The following is an 11,453-nucleotide window of genomic DNA, read 5'->3' as shown; positions in this document are numbered from 1 at the left end:
GTCTTCCTCCGATGACTCTTGTTACTACCCAGTTATCATAAATTTTGGCTGAAACGGTCACCATACCAAGTAAATAATTGAGAACTCAGAAACTTATTCAGCTTTTATACATTATTATATACATCATACACACCTGCACAAACAGATACACAAGCATATTAACAAGTATAAACACACATTTCCAACATTCATTGCCTTCTCAGCATCAGAATTTCAGACTACTTTTGTTGCCCTATTCATTGCATGCATTAGTTTCTTCAATTGAAGTATTCTTATCCTTCAAATTGTTGCCAATGCTCAGCAAGCTGCTATACCCTTTCTTTCTCAAAATATCACCTAGTATAAAAGCTGTTATGATGCCAGGCAAAAGTAACCACTCCTCTTTGACCTGTTTTTTAAAAGAAACATGTTCAGTCAGGCAGATGTAACCCCATGTTTTGAAATTGAAACAAGTGATTTATTGTAAATGAATATAATGACTTTACATTGATAACACCACATTTTAAGTCGAGCAACGCCAGTGCCCTTCCATATGGGTGCTCTGAAGAGAATTCAATTGCCGTCATAAAATCATCTTGATTTCTTCCCTTTGCACAGTGCTTGTGCTCATAATCCAACTTTTGACCAGGGAAGAACTTTATCTGTGAAATGAGTATGGAACTGTACGTTATGGAGAGCAAAGACCACGTGAACTTGTGAAATCCTCAAAATTACGGTCAATAGCCCAGCAAATTTTTGAATAGTGGTACTCTTAGGCATTTAATGCGCATGTTTATGAATCTACCCTGTATTAAGAAAAAAATTGAAAGGAGTAGTGGAGAAAACTCACAATCCTGGAACCACCAACCAACTCCAAAAGGTAACCATCATCGCCACTGCAAGTTTGAAATTGGAGGGACCAGTGGGAATCCACTAACAACCACGCTTTCCCAACTAACTTAGCAAGAGTATGCGTCTCACCAGCCTTGTTGATGCCGATCAACTCCTTTTTCAATGTAGAATCACTCATTCTCTTTGATTTCTTGGAGTTCCTGCAGTTAAAGCATGAATTTCAGGAGAATAGATAGAGTTCAATACAGCTGACATTTAAGAAGTAAAGGTGACAACATTTTTTAACTTTTCTTAATTTAACAAATTCACTGGAATTGTTGAAGTTCTTAGAACTCTCACTTAAGTCAAAACAAGTATATTATTCTACGCACTTTCAACTATCAGATGGTCCCCTTCCATCAAATCAATCAGTTAGGCCTAATTTAAAAAAAGGATTTACTCCAAGTTCATTTTAAAGGAACGACAACTTTCTCAATATTTTGATACTGATGTTAAAGGTTACCTTTAGTGTTAACTATATGACCGAAACAAGATGTTACAATCGATTGAAACGTAAACGTTGAATTAGAGGTAAAAGAAAAGTAAAGCAGATACATACACAAACAAACATGCAGATCTATGAGAAAGTCAAGAACTAGAACAACACCAACAGCAAAGTATACCAAAAAACTACATACCTCATTTGTAGGCTAATGATCTCATCACCAGCATCATCAATGACACGAGTCCAATTCTTTGCATACTGAATCCTTCCACGAAATGTGAAAAAACAAGAAATTTTTGAGAATGCTCGGGTGCAAACCATGTGAAACACATATGGTGCAGCACTAGGTGTTGTAACTGATACAGCTACTCGTATACAGATTGGTTCCAATGCTTCTAATTTAGTGCTTTGCACAACTTCCAACCATTTCTCCATTGTGAGTTTTGAAGCTGGGCAAGTCAAATCGTTTAAAGAGAGAGCAGTAGAACCTATAACTTCAACAGATTTTGAAATCGACATATCATGAGATGACTGGGACATGATTTCTAATAGAAGATGTCCACAAGGTTCACATTGGAAGTAAGCAACCTGCTTTTCCCCACTCTCAGAGAAAATAGTAAGTTTCTTTCTTGCATTAAAGATTCTATCAGGCTGTGACTTGCTAAAGTAAACAAAGAAGCCTCCCTTGCGACCTTCAGGTAAGTTTCTTATGCCTATGATCTCCAACATGACCTGTCAAAGTAGTTGCAAAAAATTACAAACTTTGAACATCACGGAGTTCAAAGCTAAATCAGTTTAACAGATGATAACTGTATAACGTATGGGTGATGAAGAACCTAAGAAATGGCAATAGTTCTATCGACGGCATTGAAGAATGAAGATTGGCACATACGAAAAGGTTATTCTGTTCTGTTGTTGGCGATCAAGCAATTGAGGTTACACAAAAATGCGTTGACCCAATTCTTCTAACAAAATAAGATAGAGAACAGCAGGCTTAAATTTCCTAACAAAGGTTAAAGTTTTAATCATATAATTGATGCCCCATTAAAGTAGCATGGAATGAATTGGTTCCTATATTATCTCCCAACTCTCCCTCTTTATATACTATGTTAAAGATGTAACACTAATGAATTTCATTGAATGTATATACTAAATTATATCACAACCCCAACAAAAAAGCAAAACAGGCTTTAGAAACAACCAGAAAAGATTCAGAAAATTACTTCCAAAACTTTCATCTCTGGAAGATGAATTATCTTCTGATCTGCAAAGGTATCTTCCTTCTTGCTCACGGGATTGGAGGGGTAAGCACAAGTTCTAAGAGGAGATGGTGTATTTCCTCTATACATTGCACCTGCCCTCCAATAGCTTAAACCATATATTTCCTCCCAAAGTTTTGTAGTTCCAGAAAACCCAGTATCCAGCTTCTGCCCTTTTGTTCTGTCTGAATCAGTATCATCATGATTTAACACCTCACCCATGATATCAACAAGATCTTTACAATACGAAATAGGATGTAACTGGTGAGTGTGCCAGATAAGGTCAATGTCATAAGTTGGAACAGAGAAGCTCTTAATTGATCTTGCTATGTTTCTCCGGATTAAGTGTAAGAAACCCTTGTATCGAGCCACAGCTCCTTCAAGATAGACCTCATTTGTCATGTGGGGTCTAGACACCTGGAGGAAATACATGATATAAGACCGCAAATGATGTGTACCATACCAGCATGTCTGAACAATCTGATATCAACAAAATATCATAAAAAAACATGCTAACTTATACACCAGTCCCGATAATGCAAAAGATAAAACGACAAACAGCCACATTACCATCCACCATAATTTGCAAGAGATAGTTGAAGTTTGCCACATCACTTCTCTACCTCGCAGTTCTGGTTTTTCCTTATTCATCCCTTTCAGATTCTCCTATATCATTCTGTTTATAAAATTTGTCCCGGACCATTGATTGTCAAGCGCTCAAGCTTTATATTCAAATAAAGTTATAACAGAAGTTTAAGTTTCTGAGTTTTAACAAACTGAATTTCTTAATTGTTCGGCCTGTGCTTTACTAAAATGAAGTGTTTGCATCCTTTTGCTCACCTGGTAGAAGAAGGGGCTTTGCCTTTTAACAGCAGAGACTAAATCATAGTTACTGCAGTTTTCAGATTCTAGAATTTGTGCAGGGTTTTTATCTGAAAGAGCTCTCGCTGAATCCAAGTCATACGGTTCATTCGGATACAAATTTTTCCATGTCTCTTCTGTTTCCATTTTTGATATTCCTTTCAAAGAAGATACAATGTTATGGTTGTCAAGAATCCTCCCATATAATTGCTCGCAGTCAGTCTTGTATCTAACCTGGAAAGGCAGAATAATCATTCCATGTGTCATAAAAAGCACTCAGTCACAAAGGTAAAACTGAAAACAAATGTTTCAATAGTTCAAAAGCTTACAGGATTGAGCCTATGGCAATGCCAAACCCATTCACAATCAAGGGGAACAACCAAAGGTCCTTCAAAGAAGGGGCACTCAGAATGTTTTGCCAACAACGGTAGCCAACACGAATAGTACCTGAAATAGGGATTTTCATTGGCAAGTTTTACAAAAATAAAAAAAAAACAGAAACAATCTACATAATACACAACTTGAGCAAGAAGCGAAGAACTTCAAAACTAAATTAGTACTCCCTCCGTTTCAATTTGTTTGTCTTACTTCCCTCCGTTTAAAAAAAAAATGTCACTTTCTATATTTGGTAACTCTCTACACCCAAATACCTACATGACATATTTAAGACTAGAAGATTCAAAGGGCGTTTTGGTACATTACAGACAACTTTAGTTTACAATCCCAAGATTCAAAAGTCATTCTTTATTTTCTTAAACTCCGTGTCAAGTCAAACTAAGACAAATAAATTCAACGGATGGCGTATCTGGCATTTACTATTATACTTAACTCAATGCAATATTACCCCAAAACCAGAAGACAAAATAAAAATGTCTAATAAAGAAAGCTATCTGAACAAGCAGTAAAATCATAGCTAAGGGAACAATACTGAAAATTTCAAATATGGGGATTTACCTATAAATTGCCATATTCAAACCAGGGCCTTCATAGAGCCAACGGTTCCTATCAATGGTAGCAAGAAACTCAAGGTGCTGTTTGGCTGCAGCAATAAGGTCTACATTTATTACAATCTTCTGTGCTTCATTCCACTCCAACTGCTGCTCCATCTCCATTGTTTCTTAGACCACAAGCTATTGGGTTGACAACACAATCAGTAAATTGCAGAATGATGTGTTTTAATTATTTAAAAAAGATTGGGTATAGAAAAGTCAAGGCAAATCACCACTTCGGAGAAAGTTAATTGAGAATCTCCAGACAACTCTACGGAGACAACGATTCTTATTTAGGCCCCGTTTGAACATTGGTTTCAAACCATATTTGCACATATAATTTAAATATTTTAAGTTATATTTTTTTTTATTGATATAAAAATCTCACAAATTATGAAAACCATCAAAATATTCTCAATTCTTATACAATCTTACCAAATGAGCAAATCATAGTTTATAACAAAATTAGTATACTAATAGAAGACTTTTCTAAAAAATGCAACATCAATTAATTAAACTTTACTTCAATAAAATCGAAAATTTAACATGAATAGTAATATAACTACTATTTAATATAATCTTCTCACATAAATTAAAGGTTGGTAGACATAAATAAAGGTTGGTGGAAGTTAATGAGATTGGTAAATGATTGATGGGGATAATTGTTAAAAATATTTACCAACTTATGAGTTTTTTTTTTTTTTTTTTACAAAATATTAACTTATGGGTTAAATTTTGTATTTAAAAAAGTTGAAACCATGGTTTCAAAACCCAAACCATACTTTTTGGATGATTTGGGTTCAAATCATGATTTCAAACTATGATTGAAAATTGATGATCAAATGCTAATTTAAAATCATGGTTTGAAAATTAATGGCCAAACGCCTACTTATATTGTCCAAGTTGATGTTTTCAATGTCTTTGTGACTCCAAATATATGTAGATTTTTCTGAGTAATTTCAAAGAAAGCTTCAAGTTTGAACATCAAATATTTATAGATTACATATGATAAAGTTTGAGACTTGACAAAGTCCAGCATACTTTTCTTATGACAAAACTACCTTGTGACAACACGTTTTTCTTAGTCCCAAATTGAGCGCGTTAACCTTAGTTTATACTCCCTTCGGACTCCACTTAATCATTTGCACATTCTTAAAAAACTACTTACATAAAAAATATATATATATATAAATTGATTAAACTATCCCTAATTAAATAGAAATTGAAATTTGATCACATAACATTTAATAGGGGCAAATCTGAAAAGATAAGATTAATTATTTCTTGATTTAATAAGTGGACACTTTTTTTACCTACGAAAAAAATGTTAAGTGAACACTTTTTTTTGATCCGGAGGGAGTACTTTGGATCTATTCTAAGTCTTGCTTTTATCTTTTGCCCCTAATCAAAGCTCCAACCTAAATGTAATTTAAATAGTAAAACATAAAAGATTAAATTTAAATAATTTTTTTTCGGTTTTTTTGACATATTCATCAATTTACTACTATCTTTTTGGATATATTATTCGTCAATTTTACATTGGAACGAGTTAATTTGCTAATGACTTGAATTTAACAAAAAGTGAAATAGAACAATTTCAAATTAGAAAAACAAATTTGGACATTTTTCGTCTCGAAAAAAAAACAATGTGTGCAAAAATAAATCGAGCAAAAGCCCAAAAGACAATTGGGTAATATATGGGAAGAAATTGTGAATGGGATCCAAATCAAGAAAACAATGCTAATTCCTATTTTATTGAATTAGCTGGTCCACGTGCTAAAGGATATTTGTTTTGAATTCGGTAACTTTGCAAAAACACTTGACATATTTAGTTATTTTATTATTGTGAGAATACAATTCCTGTTAAACAATTATACGTGTTTGTGAAAATTGATTGTCAACTTTGCTTAAAGGTAGACACTTAAAATTTAAAACCAGTAAGTTCATAGTACAGCTAAAACTTACTTCCACCCTGTGAATGTATTTAAGTTAAACTTTATGAGTCACTGTCAAGCAATTCAAAAAGGTAACTTTATGGGGCTGAGCAATTTTGGCAAAAAAAATCAAATAAGTGTTGTTTTTGGGTACTTGATTCATGAAAAAATAAGTTTTAGTTGTCCTTGAACCTATAGATCTTTGAAGACCAATACGCAGAACTTCGGGCAAGTTTAAATATAAGAAGCTCTCTATCAGAAGAGAAAATTACAAGTAGGATCACTTACATAAAAAGGCAAGAACATTTTGCTACTTCTACAAAACCAACTATACATATGCCTTCACTATTGCCACCATGCTATCCATTGTAAACCTGCATACTGAAGGAGATAACATTAAATCACCAAAGAAATTGCCTGCTGTTACAAATTTTGAGCAGAGAATGGATAGTGAGCAATAGCAATAAATGGTGGCGCGCAACAGATATGTTGGTGGACTAGGTAGTCATATCACAATTTCTTCTGGCTTTGAATCTTTTTCAGTATTATCTTCTTTTTCCAAATATTCTGCTTCAATTGTCTCCTTCAGAATGAAAAGTCTCTGAATAACAACAGGTTGAGTCAACTGCTTGGCTTCTCTAATTTCAGTCTCTTCTTTGTTCAGGTTGTATGCGTCAAGCATGACTTTGATCCACTTGTGCAGCTCTCTTGGAGTTCTGCTCCACACAAGAAAGCATATAAGATTTCAGGTGAGTCTTTATAACTGCGAATGCCAACTTTGATTATCTATAATATGAATACCATGAATTCTTGGCGCATGAAAACACTAAGCTCTTACGTGTAAATAGCATTAGGATCCTTGGCATCGTGTTCGTGACCAGGGCTGAAAGCTGTTGCCAATGATGAGAACCGCTCTTCAGGATCTGTGATGTTTAGCAAGTACTTAAGCAGCTTTATTTCTTTTGGTGCCATACTCCTTAGACTACTCTGTGTAGCCTTGTATAGACGGTGCATTATCTCCTTTACCTACACCCATATGTCAGCATCAGCTTTAATAAGTTATCTAGCACTTCAACTGAATAAAAGATTGCCATCAGAATTCAGCGCGAGGGAAATTCGAGCGCAAGATAGAACATAATAACAATTGGGACAGGTTGACCCAATACACCCAATGTTTGCTTGCATCCAAATGGGTTGAGAAACTAATCATAATCTAGTTTGTCCAACTCAAGTTTGGGATCGCCACAATTTCATGAGTCAAACATGGGTTGGATTTTGTCAGGTTTGGATAAGTTAAAAAAGATTTGAGTCGATAAACATAACATGAGTCAACTGACCCAATATTTGTTCAAGTCAAACTGGTTTGGTCAAGATGGGCTGAAAACCATTTACAACCCAACCCGCCCAGCTTAAGTTTGAATATGCTATGCTTTTATAGACCAAATTTGACATCGCTAGTTCAGAATGGCATACTCCAACAATCCATAGATTCCAACATCAAAAACAATTGTTTAAAGTTACTTATTTAAGATCAGCAAGGGAACAAAAATTCAAGGATCTCAAAGTGCTTAAAACGAATATAATTATTCTGTAATATGGTTAGGACGGTTAAATCAGTTACAACCTAACAGTCCACAGCCCAAGTTTGAAAAGTGCAAGATGTCTCCATTTCACTAGGCAAAACTTGAATTCACAAACTATAAACTTCCTGACACATCAATGAATGTGTGAGAAAAAATGAGGTATGAAAACCTTTTATATGTGTAATATGAAAGAGTCCATCTTCCTGACAAGTCTAACACATAACGCAAACCCAGAACAGTTTATGGAACATCGGCAACATTACCATATGAGCGGATAATACGTTCCTTAAAATATGATGAAATACAGCATTTCTCTTCAAGAAAATGATTAACAGGGAACTTTTCTGTGTTTGTGAACCAAAAAGAGTAGACTATACAAATGCTCGTACCTCATTTCTCATGGTGGAGGATTCTTTTGCCGAAGCCCAAGCACCATTTATCAACAGCACTAAAGAAGAGTCAAGTTCTTTGCTCTTGGCAAGGCTTTTAATCTTATCACATGCTGCATCTACTGATGGAGAGTTCAAGATGTCATCAAATTTGGCCTGGGCAGTATCTAATGTTCCCACAATCTCCAGTGTGTTGTCATAAGCACTGACTGCAGACAAGCATCTAGTCCCAAGTCTGGCAAATGCTGCTCAATAAAAAATTCACAAAATGCGAGAAAATGTATCAAGAACATTTAAAATATCATGTAAATCTGCTTCATGGTTGAACCCAAATAGTTGGATTATTTGTAGGAAAATGGCTAAAATGACGATTATACTATACCCCCGCAAAGTAAGTGTGTGTTACAGCAAATTCGGGTATAGTGTAAGGCCAGAAGCATCATTTTAGCCATTTTCCCCTATTTGTATAAGGAAAGCACACAAATCACATATCAATACGAAAAGATGAAAAGAAAGAAAGAAAGACTTCTGCCTGTATGTTACAATTTTTTTTTAAAGGGAGCCGTGGAGCAACTATCTAAAAGATTATAATTGGCTTTAGTCAGGGTTCAACTTTTAGATATCTTAAAGCTGAGTCAGGGTTCAGCTTTAAGATATATAATCTTGATTATGAATAAGAAACCATTTAAAGGATACTGGCAAGATCAGAACTATCTTAGATAATATAATCTTTCGTAGACACAGCTACCGTCAGTAAGATACTAGTTACTATAAGCAACAAAAAGCCCTACTCAAATATCGCAATTTTTCAAATCAAAGAGATTGATGGTTCTTGTATCAAAACTTTCAGTAATGATCATATCAAATAATTGACATGCTTTTTTTCAAATAAAATAAATAAATGGCACCTCATTAGATGCTTACTAGAACAAACAAGACTTCAACATAAGAGTAAGGAAGAAAGGACTTGTGACAAGCTGATTTAGTGAAGTAACTACAATTAAAATAAATATATAAAGTAGAAATGGTGTCAGTTAAGTTCAAAAACGATTTCTAAATTTATATTTCAAGTGCAAAGATGCAAGTTTAAGTTTCTACTCTAGACTGGTCAATATCTATCTTATTCTAAATGTCTAGCTTCCTGTAAGTTCTGAATAATGGCATATCCATCCATATTGTTTCCTTAACAATTGGTATAGCATATTACTAGCTATATTTATCTTTAGTGTTTCCTTCTTTAGAATAAAGCCCATAGGCGTTGAGACGCACAACTTAATGACTTAGTCCTTTCCATCCCCAGCTAGTTTAGCTTGAAATCATATGCCATGAAATTATAGGTAATTTTTATTTTCCAGAAGAAAAGTTCAAAATGCATCATGCTGCAGAACCGTTTCGATTCCCTTCCATTGCCTAAAACCATCAAAGCTAAAAGAACAATAATGCCACTTTACCATCTCGGTCCTCCAAGGTGTCATAAGTTTCTGAAAGCAAAGTCAGGTGCTTAAAGAATTCACCATTGAAGTCCTTGCGCCTCTTAGTAACAATTGCATTCAAATCCCTCGGGTTATCTTGTATCTCTTTGAGAAGTTCACTATGCCTTTCCATAGCATCATCAATCTGCAATAGCTCATTCCTGATCAAGAACAATTCGGGAACATCTAAAGCTAAAACCTTTACTAAGTAAAACCACATAAATATCAAAAGGTAAAGCCTTTTCAAAAGTAAAACACGGACTCTCATTTTAACCCTTCAATGGAAATATGCATTAAAAGAAATTTAACATACCTTCCTAACTTTTCTAGCCAAGCTAATTAATTTATCCTTCATTTGAGAATCAGCTTCTTTTTCAGCTCGAGTTTGACACCTATTGTAAAATCTATCCCTGTACTTGTTCCATTCTTCTCTAAAAACCAAGTACTTTCTCCAATCTTTTGACTTGGGTTTTTCATATAGGAATAAATCAATCATTTTATCACAAAACTGAGTAATTGTATACCCTTCAGCAACTTCAACATCAGCTTCTCCCTCTACTGCCGCAGTAGATACACCACTGGCCAACACCTCTAAACAAGAACCACACAAAATATTTATTAATCAAGAAAAAAAAAAAAAAAGGATACCAGAACAGGAAAAGATGACAAAGTAGTTACTAGTTATTGGGGTCTTGGTACTTGTTCTAGTTGGTGTTCTTGATGTTGATTTCTTGGAATTGTCCAAAAGCAAGGCCAGAGATTTGGGAGAAACTAAGGGTAATACTGAATTGGAAGGTGAAAAGGGGGTGCGAAAAAGAGAGAGATTTGTGGTGGTCATCATTTACTATGCTTGCTCAAGGAGCTCAGACAAAACTCCAACAATGGCTGATTCTTGAATCTTGATTTTCTTCTCTCATGTGTAGATAAGACATGCTTATACGACGTCTTTTTTACCTCACACTTACTAAAACCCTTCTAAACCCTTTGGAGTTTTTTTCTTTTTGATTTTTTGGTTGGGGTTGTCTTTCCTTTTTAAGGCCTTCATTTTTTTTTTCTTTTTTATTTTTACCATAGTGTTTTCGTTAACACAAATAATCAACTTGTTCAGCAAAAGAGAATTTGTAAGTTCCAAAATGGAAACTATACCAAATTACCAATCTACGTTGTTTTGGTTGGGATTCAAATTTTGCTGCGACATTCAAGTACGCAACTTATAAAGGAGAGAATAAAAAATTGTAAAATGTCATCAAATCTAAGCAAGATTATTTAATTGGGGCACAAGATCAGCCTACTCATTAATCTGCACAATATCTCTTCTTCTTCCCTCCCGCTTTTTTCTCCTGCTATAATTAAAAATACAAACATTAATTAAACACAAATATGTTATTACACTTCTATTTTCTAATAAATTTTTTTTGTGATCGAGTGGGTATTTAAAATGAAAATGTGCATGGACCTTAAAGAATCTACGTATTTTTAAGTAAGAATTCTATAACTATAGAGATAAGAGGGTGTCTAGCTAAGCTTATAAGCTCTTTACGATTTATTTTCGTGTTTGGTAAAAAAAAAAAAAGTGTTGATAAGCCAAAATAAGTCATATGTCATATTAGCCAATTTGACCAAACTTTTGGAGCCTAAAAGTGGTTTTTTT

General features: G+C 34.3%; 2 protein-coding genes across 3 annotated transcripts; both read right to left on the bottom strand.

The window, feature by feature from the left end:
- Window positions 1–74: 74 nt before the first annotated feature.
- On the bottom strand, window positions 75–4,779 carry LOC132622789 (glycine-rich domain-containing protein 2-like). 2 transcript variants are annotated; one of them, XM_060337453.1, is made up of 9 exons: window positions 4,658–4,779; window positions 4,390–4,565; window positions 3,765–3,882; window positions 3,415–3,669; window positions 2,539–3,054; window positions 1,509–2,047; window positions 830–1,031; window positions 486–641; window positions 75–388 (listed from the first exon to the last, which is right to left on the bottom strand). In XM_060337453.1, the coding sequence occupies exons 2-9, from the start codon at window positions 4,545–4,547 to the stop codon at window positions 233–235; spliced, it is 2,100 nt and encodes a 699-aa protein (XP_060193436.1). In that variant the 5' UTR covers window positions 4,548–4,565; window positions 4,658–4,779; the 3' UTR covers window positions 75–232. The 2 variants fall into 2 exon arrangements, with proteins under 2 accessions (XP_060193436.1, XP_060193437.1); XM_060337454.1 differs by having other exon boundaries at window positions 2,539–2,991; window positions 4,390–4,737.
- A 1,794-nt stretch (window positions 4,780–6,573) lies between these two features.
- On the bottom strand, window positions 6,574–10,799 carry LOC132622760 (uncharacterized protein At4g37920). Its single transcript, XM_060337423.1, has 6 exons — window positions 10,481–10,799; window positions 10,116–10,393; window positions 9,782–9,947; window positions 8,331–8,575; window positions 7,197–7,384; window positions 6,574–7,074 (listed from the first exon to the last, which is right to left on the bottom strand). The coding sequence occupies exons 1-6, from the start codon at window positions 10,641–10,643 to the stop codon at window positions 6,864–6,866; spliced, it is 1,251 nt and encodes a 416-aa protein (XP_060193406.1). The 5' UTR covers window positions 10,644–10,799; the 3' UTR covers window positions 6,574–6,863.
- Window positions 10,800–11,453: the final 654 nt, after the last annotated feature.

This window comes from Lycium barbarum, chromosome 12 (assembly GCF_019175385.1).
Source record: "Lycium barbarum isolate Lr01 chromosome 12, ASM1917538v2, whole genome shotgun sequence".
Classification (NCBI taxonomy): Eukaryota; Viridiplantae; Streptophyta; class Magnoliopsida; order Solanales; family Solanaceae; genus Lycium; species Lycium barbarum.
Note: the sequence above shows the minus strand (reverse complement) of the source record. Positions and strands in the feature narration are given on the sequence as shown.